The sequence below is a fragment of the Salvia hispanica genome, chromosome 2, assembly GCF_023119035.1.
Source record: "Salvia hispanica cultivar TCC Black 2014 chromosome 2, UniMelb_Shisp_WGS_1.0, whole genome shotgun sequence".
Classification (NCBI taxonomy): domain Eukaryota; kingdom Viridiplantae; phylum Streptophyta; class Magnoliopsida; order Lamiales; family Lamiaceae; genus Salvia; species Salvia hispanica.
The window spans coordinates 27,199,295-27,215,734 of record NC_062966.1 but is presented as its reverse complement, the minus strand read 5'-3'; the positions used below and the strand labels follow the sequence as shown (position 1 = coordinate 27,215,734).

Genomic DNA, 16,440 nt, shown 5'->3' with positions numbered 1-16,440 from the left:
CCATGATCTGGAGGCTTGCTTCAAGCCATAGAGAGCTTTGTTGAGTTTGCACACAAGGTGTGGGCCTCCTTGTTCAAAGCCAAGGGGTTGGCGCATGTAGATTTCTTCCTCAAGATCTCCATGTAAGAATGCATTGTTGACGTCTAAGTGCTTGATTCGCCAGCCAGAAGATATAGCAAGAGACAGGATTATGCGAATGGTTGTGGGCTTGACCACAGGGCTGAATGTATCGGTGAAGTCAAAACCAGGCTCTTGGGAGAAGCCTTGAGCAACCAATCGAGCTTTATGTCGAGCAATATCGCCATTAGCATGTTTCTTCAACCTGAAAATCCAAGAACAACCAATAAGATTCTTCCCATGAGGAAGAATGGTTAGAATCCATGTTTTATTTCGAATAAGAGCCAGAAACTCTTCAACCATGGCTTGCTTCCAAATGGGGATTAGAAGAGCAGCTTGGGCAGATTTAGGGAGAGAGGAAAAAGGACATGTGACAAGAAGAATTTTAGGCTTAAAAAATACCAGCCTTAGATCTAGTGATCATAGGATGAGAGGCAGCTGTAGAGCTTGGAATAAGAGAGGAGGAAGCGGTTGTGTCAGAGGTGAGAGAAGTTGGAGAGGCTGCTGCTACAGTAGCAGAAGGCTGTGAAGATGGAGATTCATGTGTGACAGGTGGATTAGAGGGAGAGAGATTGATGGGAGGAGTGGGATTTGTAGTAGGTGGTGAAGGAGGTATAATGTGCAAGGGAGGAATGCTTGAAGGATTATTTGGCAGAGAGGGAGCTTGTGAGGATGGAGAATTAAGGTGAGGAAATGACGATTCATCAAATATGATATCTCTTGAGACGATGACTTTTCCATTGGGAAGGAGAGCTTTGTATCCTTTATGAGCATTACTATATCCCAAAAAAGTTGAAGGGGATGATCTGTATTCAAGCTTGTGGGCATTGTAAGGCCGAGTGAATGGATAACATAGACAACCAAAGACTTTGAGCTCATGATAGTTAGGCTTGGAGTTGTACAACTTTTCAAAGGGGGAGGCAAGAAGGAGTGTGGTGTGGATAATCTGTTGATGATGTAGACTGCGGAAGTAAAGGCATCATCCCAAAATTGAGTAGACAATCCTGCTTGAGCAAGTAATGCTAAACCCATCTCAACAACATGTCGATGCTTCCTTTCAATGAGGCCATTTTGTTGGGGAGTATGAGGGCAAGATAATCTGTGTATGATACCATGTTCCCGAAAAAAAGAAGTAAGCCCTCTATACTCTCCACCCCAATCACTTTGCACAATCTTAATTTTATGATTAAGCTGGTTTTCTGCAGTCACTTTGAAGTGTTTGAAAATGTTTCGAACTTCATTTTTTGCTTTCAATAGATAAATCCATGTGAAGCGAGTAAATTGATCTACAAAAGTGATGTAGTAGGAGAACCCATTTCTGGATTTGATGGGAGAGGGACCCCATAAAGTCAGTGGTATGAGATGGAGAGGAGCTGAATATTGAGAGTTAGAAGCAGTGTAAGGGAGCCTATGACTCTTAGCAATACAACAAGGATGACAAAGGATACTGGATTTTATTGAATTGAAACTGATATTACAGCCATTTAGAGCCTTAACTACTAAATCATAAGCACAGTGGCCAAGACGTTTGTGCCAAAGATCTAAAGTAGAAGACACATGAGATGTGAAAGTAGAGGAAAGAGCTGAAGAGAAGGCAACGGGTGCATGGCTTGAGTCAGAAGAGAGGTGAGCAGACTCTGCCTTGGGAAGAGAGAAGCGATATAATCCATTGTCAAGGGTGCCTCTGAGAAGAACATTCCTGGACATTCGATCCTTAACAAAGCAAAAGGGAGGGTGAAACTCAAAGAAGACATTATTGTCATTTGCAAACTTAGAGACACTTAGAAGGTTTTTCGAAATTTTAGGAACATGTAAAAGATGATTCAAGAGTAAATATCTTGAAGACAACAAAGGTGGCTGAAATGAAGAGCTACCAACATCAGCAATATTGATAGCATCTCCATTGCCAAGATGTAGAGATTTATCTCCTTGATACTCAGTGGCAACATTTAGAGATGAGAGGTCATTGGAGACATGATGTGTAGCACCAGAGTAGTCAGGATACCAAAAGTTGGAAGCTGAGTCAAAGCTAATCTCTGAAGGAGAATAGGAATAGGCAGGTGCTTGGTGAAGTTGCTGGTGGGGAGAAGGTGGACGGAAGCCGGGAGGAGCTACAGGAGGAGCACGAGCGTGGACAAGATCATAATTTTAGCTTTTGATTGGCTCGCATAGCTGGACTCTATAGCTTGCCATATATCTTTGCTGGTGGAGAGGCCAACAACGAGTATCATCGAGCTCTCAGAAAGCGATCCTTGAATCCAAGCAGATAAAAGTTGATCCCGGCGATGCCAAGCAAGGTAGGCGGGATTGGGCTGCTTTGTAGCAACATCATCATCATTAGTAAGAAAGGGAGAGGGTGGGATGTCTGATCCAAGAAGAAATCCCTCAAGGCCATGACCACGAACAGTAGCTAGAATTTGTTGTCGCCAAATGAGATAATTTTCATCGGAGAGTTTGATGGAAAGAGGATGATGTAGGTGGAGGAGCTGGAATTAGTATTTGTATCCATAAAAAAAGGAAATGGAGAATGGAAATGGAAAGGGAGGGAGGGAAGCGAAGAGTAGGTGATCAGAACCTAGGCTCTATATACCATGAAAGAAATAAAATAAAAGATGAAAAGATGTGTATTCAAGATTTTCACTTACAGAAGTGAGCATTACATCAAGACTATTTATAAGCTACTCATAATAGATAAGCATTAAATAAAACACAAGACCTAACACATTCTACAACCTTTCAAGCTTCTGCATTGATGTGTTAGATGAAGAGTCTTGTAGCATTTTACTTATTTGAGAGTTACAAATTAAATCCGATGCACACTTCATCTTTCCATATTGCTGCAGTGTAATGTTATTTTCCAACTTGGCATTGCATTCACTTCTGCCGATGACTTCTTCAATTTTGATATTTGAAGGAGAGGTTTCAATAAGACGTTACTACCTCCGTCCCCTAAATATTGTCACACTTTGATTCGATACGGGTTTGAAGAAATGTAATGGAAAGTGAGTTGAAAAAGTTGGTGGGATGTGAGTCCTACTTTTAAAGTATTAGTTTTATAATTAAATGTGAGTAAGAATGAGTTAGTGGAATATGAGGTCCACTACCAAAAATGGTAAAAAGTGAAGTATGACAAACTTTCAGGGACGGACCGAAATGGTAAACTGTGACAAACTTTCAGGGACGGACCGAAATGGTAAACTGTGACAAACTTTCAGGGACGGAGGTAGTATTACATTTTGTCTTGACTCGGGTTTTAAGAAACACTCCCTCCATTTTTCAAAAATAGCAACTCTTTCTATTTTAGTCTGTTCCTTAAAAATAGTAACTTTTAAACTTTCTATTTTAGGAAATCTTTGCACCCTTATACATCAATTTATTTACCACTTATACCACTAAACCTCCCTAATAAAGTGGACCCCATAATCCACTAACATTAATTCCATTACTTTTTTTTCTTTCTCTCTGTTAAGGATGAAGTCCTTAACTCGGATATTTGCATCGAACATCGCGGGAGCTATTGCCCGACGATCACTCCAGCGTCAAATTTTGGGATAAAAGGTAGTCTCCGGAGCTTTGCCGGTCGATCAAACCAGGAATGATACGATAAAAGCGTAAAGATAAAATAAAGGGATAATTGATATTTCTTGAATGAAATAGAAGAATAAAATAATTCTTATTTATAAGACTACTCTGACTTAGGGAACAAGAAATATAGATACTAAGAATATATGGAAAGATATGCTAAATCAATACTAAACTAAACAATAGATATATGGGGATCTTTCTAGTGATATACTCGTATCAACTCCCCCACGGTTAAAATCCGCCTTGCCCTCAAGGTGCAAACCACGACACAACAAAGAGCGTTGCGAACATAAGCTTTAACGAGCTATCCCCTCCTGGATCAAACACACATCGACTAGTTGAGCATCTCCCCTCTTCAGCAACATCAAAACTCACCAAGGGAAGATCTTTAGAGTTGTGATATTTCAACGCTAACACGTGAATTTTATCCTCGCGGCCACAAATGCCCAAATACAACATGTCATTACGCGGGGGGATCAACCGTGTATCAGCGTCAAGCGATGTTTATCTATGAGTCGTACTCACAACATCATTAGGGAAATTCCTTCAAACATTTTGGAATGGCGCATGCATCCTCATCTCCAACAAATGCATATAGAGAAGCACCTCCTTTCATTACTACTTCTTCAATATATAATCGCAGCCCATCCTCAAGCAACTGTCTCCTCCCATCTATTTCTTCCTCCATGTCTTGCTTTATTGTCTCAACTGCTCCCTTGTGTTTATCAACACGACCTTGAATCTCCATTCTCTGTTCACCTCCATGCCGATTCGTTTCCCACTCATTTGTCATTAAGCACAGGACAACAGTCTGTGGGTGTGACGGAAAGGCCAATGAAGGAGCAGTTACAGGCGGGGCTGGGCTACACCGCTGTAACGGGCAATCTGTTTGCGGATGCTGGTAGTGTTGGCGGGGCTGGTGTGCGGCGACGGTTGTTGTTAGAGAGGGTTCCCAACACGAAACTCGGTGGGCCGGTGGCTGATCGTACTGCTGAAGTCCGAGCGGTTGTCGCCAGATAGGCTGATCGTGGCAAGAGCGGCTTTGAGTTGTCGTTGCCGGGGAATTCGCCGAGGTTGTATTTTTTGAGGTTGAATGCTGGTAGGAAGGCGGCCGTTCAGTCGGTGGAAGAGGTCGCGGAAGAGGCCGGAAGACAGCTGCCGCGGGCAGCGGTGTGTTAGGAATGGTATACTGAAGAGCATATTTCGAGCATGTTGCACGGATAGAATTGCTTGTATATTGTACAATTCACTTTTAACCCAAGGCAAGAAGAAGTAATTTTATCGCATTGATGTTTGCTTGTGCATTTATAAGATGCTTCTCAAACATTTAAATGTATAAGAAGCAAATAAGTCTAATTCTTCTACATAGTAGACTGGTCATGAGTGAACAGACGTTCACGAGAAGGTGACGCAGTCGGTTCTTTGTAGAAGAGAAATAGAATTTCACAACCTATCGTGAAAGGTTGCAGTGTCAATCCACATGTTTCCTTACCTTAAGAAATAAACGACACTGGTGTGGTATAGCACTGAAGGATCTAACAGTTGAGATAAGTTTTTCTTGCTATTTACTGAAAGACGAGGTGTCGGTGATTTTTATTTCTTAATCACTGTTGACATAGCATTGAGCATACGATATTGATTATGCACTACTTTGATTTATCAAATGGTGCAGATTTTTCGCAATCCAAGAATCCTGATATCTTGGGTAGTGGTGATCAATGTCTAGAGGTGCTAGTATTGTTATTGCAATGAATCGTGTGCTGGGTGAGTCCAGTTTGATAATATCCTCAAGAGGTGTTATTAAGGTTTTATTATTCAGAAACCTGGCCGGTTGAAATTTATTCCAGAATAATAAATAAAGATTTTGGACTAGACAACTCCTGGAAAAAGATATTAAATAATTAAAGTCAAATAGCAAACTTAAATTAATTAATGGATATTTATATCTTAAACACGGAAAATAATAAATTAAAGAGGTAAAGCCCGGATTACTCATAATTTGGGATTGGAGGATTACTTGTAATTTGGGATTGGACGGGCAGTCAATATTATTATACTATTGTGGATGATAATAACATTCTGTTTGGACTTATATTAAATTGGGGCTCAATTTAATTAGTAAAAGTACAACAGGTTTGGCCCAAGTCCAACCTCCATGGATCCCTAATCTGGCCCATCATAACTCTATATATAAAGGAGATTAGGGAGAAGACAAATTAATTAATTCATTTTAATCGTTCCTCTCTCCAGATTGAACGTGATTTTTCAGTTCTCTCTAGAACTGAAATTTTGTCTTCTTCTCTAATTAAGTCCTTTTCATTTTGACAAGCTTTGCCCACCCAAAGGTCAGATTCTGAGTTCGGGATACAGATTAGAAGATTCATGGTTGAGTACGAAGATCATCTCGTGGAGAAGGCACAAGCAATCGACGATTCTTTGGAGAATCAGATCGGTAATTCTAAACCGTAGGAAATCATGAATTAGGGTTTTAATTCCTTAAACATGATTTATTTGTGTTCTTGAATGCAATTTGATTTGTTTAACATGTAGATAATTAATCCCATAATTGGTCAAATAGATCTGTAGATCTGATTTATTTGTGTATGCATATCTTCCGCTGTGCAAGGCGCACCAATCCCCAACACGGTGCTGCTGTGCAGCAGTGCCTCGTCGAGCTCCAGAAGGGTTGGTGTTGCGGTGGCGACGACGGCCATTCAGTTGGGGGCGGTGGTCGGTAGACGAGCTGGTCTTGCTGCCATTGATCAGTGTAGGGCTGAGACTTCAACAGCCTGTAGGGTTCGGTGTAGGTTGGATACAGTGACTGTCCGTATGGCTCCGTGTCGAGCAGGTAGGTCAGCTGCTTGTAGGTATGTTGCTGGAAGATATTTGGAGGCGGTGGTGGAGGTGGTGGCGGTGGCTGGTAGGTGTTTAGAGACGCCGACGGCGGCTGATTGTGGAAGTAGGGTGCAGATACGTAGGTTGGCGCTGCATATGAATCCGTGTAGGTGAACAAGCGTTGTTGTTCGTCCATCACGTCTAACTTCTTGTTTATTCTGTTGCAGGCAACCAATATCTGGTCACGTAGGTAAGATAGATAGATTTCTTTGTCGGAAGTCATGGATGGAGGATGAGATCTTACGAAAGCGCCAATTGGTTAAGGATGAAGTCCTTAACTCGGATATTTGCATCGAACGTCGTGGGAGCTGTTGCCCGACGATCACTCCGGCGTTAAATTTTGGGATAAAAGGTAGTCGCCGGAGCTTTGCCGGTCGATCAAACCAGGAATGATACGATAAAAGCGTAAAGATAAAATAAAGGGATAATTGATATATCTTGAATGAAATAGAAGAATAAAATAATTCTTATTTATAAGACTACTCTGACTTAGGGAACAAGAAATATAGATACTAAGAATATATGGAAAAATATGCTAAATCAATACAAAACTAAATAATAGATATATGGAGATATTTCTAGTGATATACTCGTATCATTCTCTCTTACTTTACTAATTTTTCTCTCCCTCTCTCGTACTTTACCAAATTGTGCATTAAAACCCGTGCCGTTCCAAATGTTTTTATTTTTAAAATATGGAGGAAGTATAATGGAAGTGGGTCGAAAAATTTTTATACTCCCTCCATCCCAAGGTAGTTGAGTTGATTCATTTTTGCATTCGTTTTGCAAAAATATAATAAATAGTTGAAGTAGAGAAAATATAGTGTACGAGAGAGAATAATTTTTTCAAAACGAGTGAAAAAAAAGGAAACGATCCAATTACCTTGGAACGAAGGGAGTAAGTAATACAACGTGAGTGAAATAAAAATACAAAAAAAAACGAAATTTCTTTCTAAATATCATGAGATTTATTAAATTGTTTGGTGTTGGGTTGAAGTATTTCTACGGTTTGAGTTTAAACACCGGGGTAGTATATTTTTTAAATGATTCGAAGCAGTATTGTTTACCCACTTTTACTGCTATCTGCGGGTGACATTTCAATTTATTTTAATTAATCATAGTAGCCTCTGATTTACACTACAATAGTAACATAATTTAATGTTATCATTTTCCATGAAGCTTCTGATCAAGATATAATAATTATTATATTTATATGTTTATGGTGTACTTCTTCCGTTCTTGAAAATTAATTTGTCACATATTTCCTTTTTTGTTCATCCCTAAAAATTTGTCACTTTTCACTTTTACCATTTTTGGTAGTGGACCCTATATTCCGCTAATTCATTCTCACTCACATTTTATTACAAAACTAATATATAAAAGTAAGACACATGTGCCACCAACTTTTTCAACTCACTTTCTATTACATTTCTTAAAACCCGTGCCGGATCAAATGGTGACAAATTATGGGGGACGGAGGGAGTATTATTTTTTCACGCACTCATATATATTGACTTCGAAAAATTTAAAACAGTGGAGTCCCTATCAGTATGTTTTTTTTTTCTTTGTCCGCTGATAAGGCTAATTTCATGCATCGGTTATGTGGTGAAAAATCACCTTTTTACTGGTCTAACACAAGTTTTAAGCCAGGTGTGTGAAGAAAATCGCTAGGTCCAGGAAGAGCTGGAGGCAGTGGACAGGCGAAGGAAAGCGAAGGGAAGTGAGCAGAATTGAAGAGGAAAAGGGCTAGACGAAGGAAGTCCAAATCTGAGGGTAACGAAGACTATTCACACCCTGCTGGACCCACTTCCACGCCTATATAAAGAGGAGCATGCAGCACACCAAACATGCATGATTTTGCTCTCAGCTCACACACTCACACACTTGAGAAAATGGGGAATGGGTAGTTAGGGGTTTCATGAGAATGTTAGTGGTAACACCGTCCTCACGAAGGGCGAAGATACAATCAGTTTACATTCAGTTTCGCACTGTTATTCCGTCGAATTTCAACGTTTCTGAAGTCGATTGGTTGTTTGCTACTTACCATTATCTATGCATTTAGTTTACATCATGATGGTGTTTATTTTGTGTTGATTTACGTTGATTCTGTGTTTTTGAGGTTTTATTTCAGAAGTTGAATGTTATTCTCTGTTTTGGATGTTTCTGTGCTTGATTTGGGAAATAGGTTGTGGATCTGTGTTGTTGTTGTTTGATCTATGGTGAATCGGCGAATTTGTAGTTATGGATATAATTTTGGTCGGAGTTTGTTTCGGATGCTTGGATCCGGAGTGGATTTAGCATCCGGAGTGTGGATCTGAACAGGGGAAACCGAGTTTGCATGGATTTTGAACTTTCTGCTTTCTTTTTATTTTACTTCGTCTAGTAACCGTATATCTGCTTTAGTTTTAATTGTTCTTCGATTTTGTCGCTTTAATTTCTGTTGCTTCGTTTCGTATTGCGTTCTCACTCTGTTCTTACTGATTGTTTCATGTCAATTATTGGAGAAGATGATGTCGCTGTTAGTTAGTACTTTAGTTAGTTGTTTTCCAGCTTTTCATCCGTATTTTACCTTTTCAGGAAATGGTCCCCACCGTCAGTTGTTATCCCAGGTCTAGGTAATATAGAGAATAGTTTTTCTTAGATCTAGTTATTGTCTCGCTTGTTCCGGTTTATATGCATTTTCCTATTTCTGCCTAGATCTAGTTGTTAGCATAGTAAATTTCAACACCGAGTCTAGTTTAATTTCCTCAACCCAAATTGCGTGGCAGCAGCCAACCAAAAATAGTCCCGAGTCTTTGAACATGTTTCTTTGCGCATTCATCTCTGTGGGATCGATCCCTACTTCCCTGTGCTAATTTAGTATATGTGGTTGAGGGTTTTGAAGAGGTATTCTGTGTGTCCGACAACCGAGATATTCCAACGTTCCATGAGTTCCTAGACCCCGTGATCTAGTGGATTCGCTGGACCTAGGGAGCTTGATATTCCTTACAAGTCACACAAAACACATCACTTCATCCGCCCTACTAAGTCTCCTCTAATTTTTTACACCGCCTGCCATTTGAGTAAGGAAAGTTTCCTCATGAAAAAATCTTACTCTTACACTGCTACACATATATAATAGGTATGCTACATCCATGAAAAAGTCAAGCACAAGATAAATCCTGAAATCCAGCAAAATCAAGCAAACATATTTTGATGGATTTCAGAAAATTTGAAATAATCCTTGTTTCAGCTGACAATCTTCCAAATATCCAGTGGTTCGGTAAGATGAAAGTCTATGCCGAGGTTTCCCTTAATGGAGAGCCAAACACAAGCATGCGAACCACCGTGGACACAGCCGGGGAGAGAAACCCTAGATGGGACTTCCCTCTCAATTACACAATCAACAAGGCCTCTCTCCGCAACCCGGGGCTGGAGGTGGTGGTGAAGCTCTATTGTCAGAGAATACTGGGAGACAAGTTCATCGGTGAAGTCAAGATACCGGTTAAGGGTCTCTTCGACTCCGGGCCAAAGGCTAAAAATGAGCTGAGCTTTAATGTGGCCGGGGCTGGGGATGGGAGGCTCAACATTTTGTATAGTTTTGGGAAGACGTTTACGGAGCAGGAGACCTCGGCTTGGAAGAAGGCGCTCAAGGTCGGATTCGTGGTGATTGCACAGGGGACGTGGTTTGTGTTGACAGGGCGCAACTTAGATATGTGAGGAGGAGGAGGTTGGTTAAATCATTAATATTGGTGTATCATGTCAGGCATAGCTCGTTTCTAATTACTTTACTATTTGTATGTTTCTTCATGTTTATATTATGTCCTTGGCATCGTCTTCTTCTTCGTCCTCTTCCCTATTTTGTTAGAGCGTCTAAAATGGAAAAAAAGTAAATTGAAAATATATATTTCTTGTTTACCTTATTAAATAGTAAAATATAACCTTTATTATATACGGTAGTGAATTCCAAGGGAAAAAGGTAATTTGAAGAAAAATAATTACCTTATTTACTTTTTATGTGAAGAAAATATGAAGACACGTCTTAAAAATGTCTTAAAAATTGAATAAGGTGTATAATACCTTCTCAAATTATTTCTCTTTACCCTTTATCAATATTAAAAAAGCATATTAAAAAGTAAGATAGCTGAATCATTCATAAAATATGAACTACTACAAATTGCACTAATAAACAATAGTTTCCCACCAATCTAATGGATTAGTGTTCACATAACAGTGACAAACAAATTGATTTGAGCAACTATACATCTGAGCTATCAAACTGAGATTATTGCCGAACAGAAAATGCATATCGTGGACGACGAGTACTTGTAGCTGCCACATTTGTAGCATAGATATTGTGTAGAGCAGTTGCTGCTTCAATCATGTTGATTCTTTCATCTGCTGAATCAGCTAAACATTTCATTGCCAATTCCAATATTGACAACAAACATTGCACCTTTGCAGAAAAATGTTGATCTTCCCTTGACAACAAATCTGGCGCCACCAATTCAGGTGCTGTATTTTCATCTAACGCTTCACTTACCCACTCTTTTATGCTCCTTTCTTCACGGAACATATCGTCTGTTGGCCTCTTTCCGGTGAACATCTCTAGCAACAATATCCCAAAACTAAATACGTCCCCATTTGTTGACACTTTGCCTTCCATTCCAAACTCTAATTGTGTCACATGCATTCAAAATTTTGTTAGTAAAACATTTATATCGGATGAAATTTAAGTTTTAAAAATTAGTATCATGCATCACCTGGTGCTGCGTAACCGATGGTTGCCACTGTTTGCGTTTGGATGAACGTTTCTCCTCCATCGAAAAGCTTTGAAATACCAAAATCAGCAAGATGAGCAGTCATGTCTTCATCAAGCAACACATTGCTTGGCTTGATATCACAATGAACAACCGGGAATGTATGGCCATGGTGAAGATATTCCAAGGCTGATGCAACATCTATTGCTATTTTCAATCTCTGTATAAGATCCAAACCATACGTGTCGTAATGTATCCATTTATCCAAGCTCCCATTTGGCATATATGTGAGAATCAATGCTTTAAACTCCATATTAGAACAACATCCAATAACTCGAACTAAGTTTCTGTGTCGAATGCTACTCAATATAGTAGCTTCAGCATCAAAGCTCCTTAATGCCTCTTGCAGTTCCAAGTTGAACACTTTTACCGCAACTTTCAACCCATCAGAAAGTGTTGCTTCGAATACAGAACCAAAACTACCTCTGCCAAGTAGGTTGATTTCACTAAATGAACTTGTTCCTCGTTCAAGTTCTATATAAGAAATTCTCCTACATTCAGTAGTTACTGGTGGAATATCAGTAGAGAGTGCCACATGTTTTTGTTTACACTTTCTTATGAGAATAAGCATTATGATGACCACAATGACAGCTAAAACCACAGATGGAACAATGAGTTTCTTCAACCATGATCTATGATGATTTTCTGGGCAGAGTGCAACTTGAAATTCTATTGGACCACAAAGAGCTAAGTTATTAGAACAATTAAATACTTGAAGATAGTGAAGTTCTTCTAAGGACTTGGGTATTGATCCTGAAAGATTATTATAAGAGAAATCCAATGTAATCAAACCTTTAACCTCTCCCAATGATTGAGGAATAGAGCCACTAAACATATTATTTGATAAGTTAAGAAATGTTAGAGATTGACAACCAACAATTGAGCTAGGAATAACATCTGAAAATTGATTGGATGACAAATCCAGAGAGTTGATCATCTTTAAATTTCCAACTTGAGATGACAATTGACCGCTCAAATGATTGGAAGACAAGTTCAGAATCACAAGGTCTGTGAGATTCCACAAGCTAGGAGGGATGGTTAAATTCAATTGGTTAGAATCTATGTAGATCTCTCTCAATGATTTAACATCACCCAAACATTCAAGTATTGGACCCACAAGCATGTTACGAGCAAGGCTCAAGCCCCCCAAATGATACAATCGGCAAAGATCGTTAGGTATATAACCCACCAGTTGATTGTCACTAAGATATAGTGTTTGGAGTTGCTTCATTTTTCCTATTGTTGGTGGAATGTGACCACTCAGTTGATTCTCACTCAAATGGAGATCTAGCAAATAGCTTAAGTTTCCTACTTCGAATGGAATGACACCCATGATGTTGCATGCTGATGCATAAATATTCTCAAGAGAGGAGGAAAAATTCCCTAAGGAAGTGGGTAGAATGCCATTCAGTGGATTGTCCGATATAGCCAATCCCTTCAAATGTCGACAATTAGTTAATGAAGAGAGAAATGTCAATTCCTGAGTTGGGAATTCTGCTCCACTTAAATTATTTCTCACAAGACGAACTTCCTCTAGGAGCTTCAAATTACCGAAGTCGGGTATGAAGCCACTGAATGAGTTGCCAGGCATATCCAAGATGATAAGTTTAGAAGCATTGGCCATAGAACTTGGAATTGGGCCACTAATTCTGTTATAAGCCAAAAGAAGCCATTCAAGATTGGGAAGTGAATTCCCCATATCTAATGGAAGAATGCCAGAAAACTCATTGTACGAAAATTTTAAGTTCTTCATTGTTGATATGTTGAATAAGGAAGATGGAATTGATCCATATAAGGAATTACCGAACACAGAGAAAGTCTCAAGTATTGGCAGAGTGCCAATCTCTTGTGGTAATTCACCTGCGATACATATCCATCCACTTTGAATATCAATATTACACATTCCAAATCATAATAATTTAAATAGGGACCTTAATTCTCTACTCAATTGAAGAATTTTTTTTTTTATCAATTTGATTTAAAATTTTCCTGACAGGGATGTATTTAGTAAAGGATTTTTGTTATCATAAAAAATGTTAAAAAAGTACATAGAAGCCGAAAAATAAAAGTTGTAGTGCTTCAGGTTGAACTTCAGCCAAATAATTTGAGAAAGTCATAAACGAAAGGAAGAAAGGATCAAGTATAGATACCTGTGAAATGATTGTACGCCAACTCCAACACTCTAAGCATGCTTGTATTTCCAATTGCGCGAGAGATGGTTCCACTGAAATTGTTGTTGTCTAAGTTCAAGATCTCTAGATGACTGCATTTCCATAAATTTAGTGGAAGATGACCTACAAAGTATAGAGGGTTCAAATTAGTCACTTCCTATTGTTAGTCCTTCATGTAATTACTGATTCTATTTTAAATTATGGACATACCTAGTAAGTTGTTGTCAAACAGATATAATTTCTCTAATTTAGGAAGACCATGAAAAGTTGGGATATTTCCAGACAAAGTGTTGTTAGAGAGGTCCATGAATTTCAATGAAGACATGTTGAACAGTGAAGATGGAATATTTCCGGTGAGAGAGCAGTCTGGGATACTTAACACCTCTAGTCGTGAAAGATTCCCCAGTGCTTCAGGGATCATTCCTGCATTTTAGGAAATAGAAAGATATTATAGCAATCGAAATACATATATAAATGTAGCTAATTAAAAAGAGAAGCATATGCATAATACCTCTGAAATCGTTCACGCCCAGGTATAAATATATAAGCATACTCAAACTTCCAATTTCACTTGGGATTTTTCCATTGAAATGATTAACAGATAATTCCAAGTCCTGCAGGTGTCTGCATTTATATATGTTTGGTGGAATTTCTCCAGAAAGTTGGTTGGTCCAAAGATTAAGTACTTCAATATTTGGAAGACTGTCGCACATATCACTTGGGATATTTCCAGACAAACTGTTGTTATATAGGTACATGTATTTCAAGGAAGATATGTTCAACACTGAAGATGGAATATTTCCGGTCAGAGAGGAGGCTGGGATGCTTAACTCCTCTAACTGTGAAAGATTCCCTATTTCTACAGGGATTTTTCCTGCATTTTTACAGGTAGAAAGATATAAGGAAACCCTTTGCTTAAATCATCACATTATGCTTATGAGATAATTTATTTATAGGAAAATAATTTATAGAAAAGTCAAAGAAATCATAGTTTCTTAAAAATAAAATTTATTAATATTATTAAACTGACTGCAAAATAATAAAACCCACATTCTCTAAGTAATCTAAATACCCTAGGAATTTAAAAAGAAAAAAATAAAATTACAAAAGTAAAATAAAATTTGCAGAAACAATAAATTGGCAATTTTACTGTTTGACGGCTTAATTTCATTTTCTATTGATGTTTTTGCTTCGTATGTTGGAAATGCATCTAAAAATGATAACAGGACGTATTTAATTTTAATGTTAAATTGATCAAGTAAGATAATTATTAAAAAAATTACTAAATTTTTTTTAATAAAATGAAAGTCACTTAACTAGAGAGATAAACTTACCATTTGAACTATTGGTAATTTTCTAATTGATGTACTAAAATGCTAAAATGGAAAAATATAATTATATTTTAAGGATGAATGTGGTATAATGAACAGACAATAGAATTGCTTTCAAATCATTTATCCATTTCAAATTTTGGAATTGTAATCTAGAAAGGAAATGTAGAGGTAATTAAAAAGAGAGGCATTTACCTCTGAAGTCGTTAACGCCCAGGTACAGCTCTTTAAGCATACTTAAACTTCCAATTTCACTTGGAATTTTTCCATTGAAATGATTGATAGATAATTCCAGCTCCTGAAGATGTCTGCATTTCCATATGTTCGGTGGAATTTCTCCGGAAAGTTGGTTGGCCGAAATATCAAGTGCTTCAATATTTGGGAGATTATTGCATATATCACTTGGTAGCCAACCAGATAGGTTATTATTTCTAATTCTAATTTGTCCAAGGGAAGACATATTGAAAATACCATGTGGTATGGACCCACTCAGCTGGTTATAGTTCATGTTTAATATTTGTAGCTTAGAATTGTTAGACAAAGATGAAGGAATTGTTCCTATGAAAGTGTTGTTGTACATATAGAGTTTCTCTAGTTGAGGTAAACTGCCCAACCATGTTGGTATTACTCCGGTGAATGAATATGCTCCCAAATTCATCACCTTCAAACGACGCAGTTTAGAGAGTTCAAAGGGTAAAATCCCCGTGAAACTATTGGAACTGATGTCCAAATATCTGAGAAACGTAAGGTTTCCGAGATGTGGAGCAATAATTCCAGCAAGGTCGTAGCCAGAGAGAATGAGAGCAGTGACGCGACGGTGTTTGAGGCCACATGACACACTAACCCAATTACAAACTGATGTATTTTGAGACCAATTGGTGCTCAAAACAGCATAAGGGTCAGAAGTGATGGAGTTTTTGAAAGAAATAAGTGCATGCTTATCTGTGATAATAGAATTCAAGGAGAGGGTAAAGCTACTCGAGAATAAGATCAAAAGAGCAAAGGAAATAGTAAAACTCTTCGAGAATAAGATCAAAAGAGCAAAGGGAATAGTAAAACTCTCCATTAATTTGCTGTTTCGTTTCTTTTGATAGGCTGGCATATTTATAATAGATGCTTTGTAGTGGAATACAAATAATATATAATATTATTATATTCTGTTCAGAGTTTATAAAATTGAATTAGGTTTCCGTGTTATATTAATGTTAAAAAAAATTAATCGGTGGCTCATTACATATATTGTTAAACTCTTAGCTCGTCGAGTCATTTCATGTGGGTGAGTGTGTAAATATTAAAATTAAATGAGACTGTGGTCTGTGGGTTGTCGTCGACTCAAGTCTTCAAACACCTTGTTTAGTGTTTACGTTAAATTTGAGAAATAACTAATTGTTGTGTATCATATTACAACAATATTTTATGACATAGCCATATGTTTAGGACAAGAAATGTACTTTAGTCAATTTCTGTTCTTTTGTTCATAAGAGTGCATTATAGTTCCATCATAGTTAAAATAACAGCCTAGACAAGCAATCTGAGATACAT

General features: G+C 38.0%; 2 protein-coding genes across 2 annotated transcripts; one reads left to right on the top strand and one right to left on the bottom strand.

Moving 5' to 3' along the window:
• The first annotated feature begins 9,864 nt into the window (after positions 1–9,864).
• Positions 9,865–10,296, top strand: LOC125206635 (protein SRC2 homolog). Its single transcript, XM_048105876.1, has one exon. It carries the CDS (start codon positions 9,865–9,867, stop codon positions 10,294–10,296), a length of 432 nt encoding a protein of 143 aa, XP_047961833.1.
• A 438-nt stretch (positions 10,297–10,734) lies between these two features.
• Positions 10,735–15,964, bottom strand: LOC125206634 (probable LRR receptor-like serine/threonine-protein kinase At3g47570). Its single transcript, XM_048105875.1, has 6 exons — positions 15,094–15,964; positions 14,079–14,441; positions 13,778–13,990; positions 13,547–13,690; positions 11,340–13,256; positions 10,735–11,250 (listed from the first exon to the last, which is right to left on the bottom strand). The coding sequence occupies exons 1-6, from the start codon at positions 15,962–15,964 to the stop codon at positions 10,862–10,864; spliced, it is 3,897 nt and encodes a 1,298-aa protein (XP_047961832.1). The 3' UTR covers positions 10,735–10,861.
• Positions 15,965–16,440: the final 476 nt, after the last annotated feature.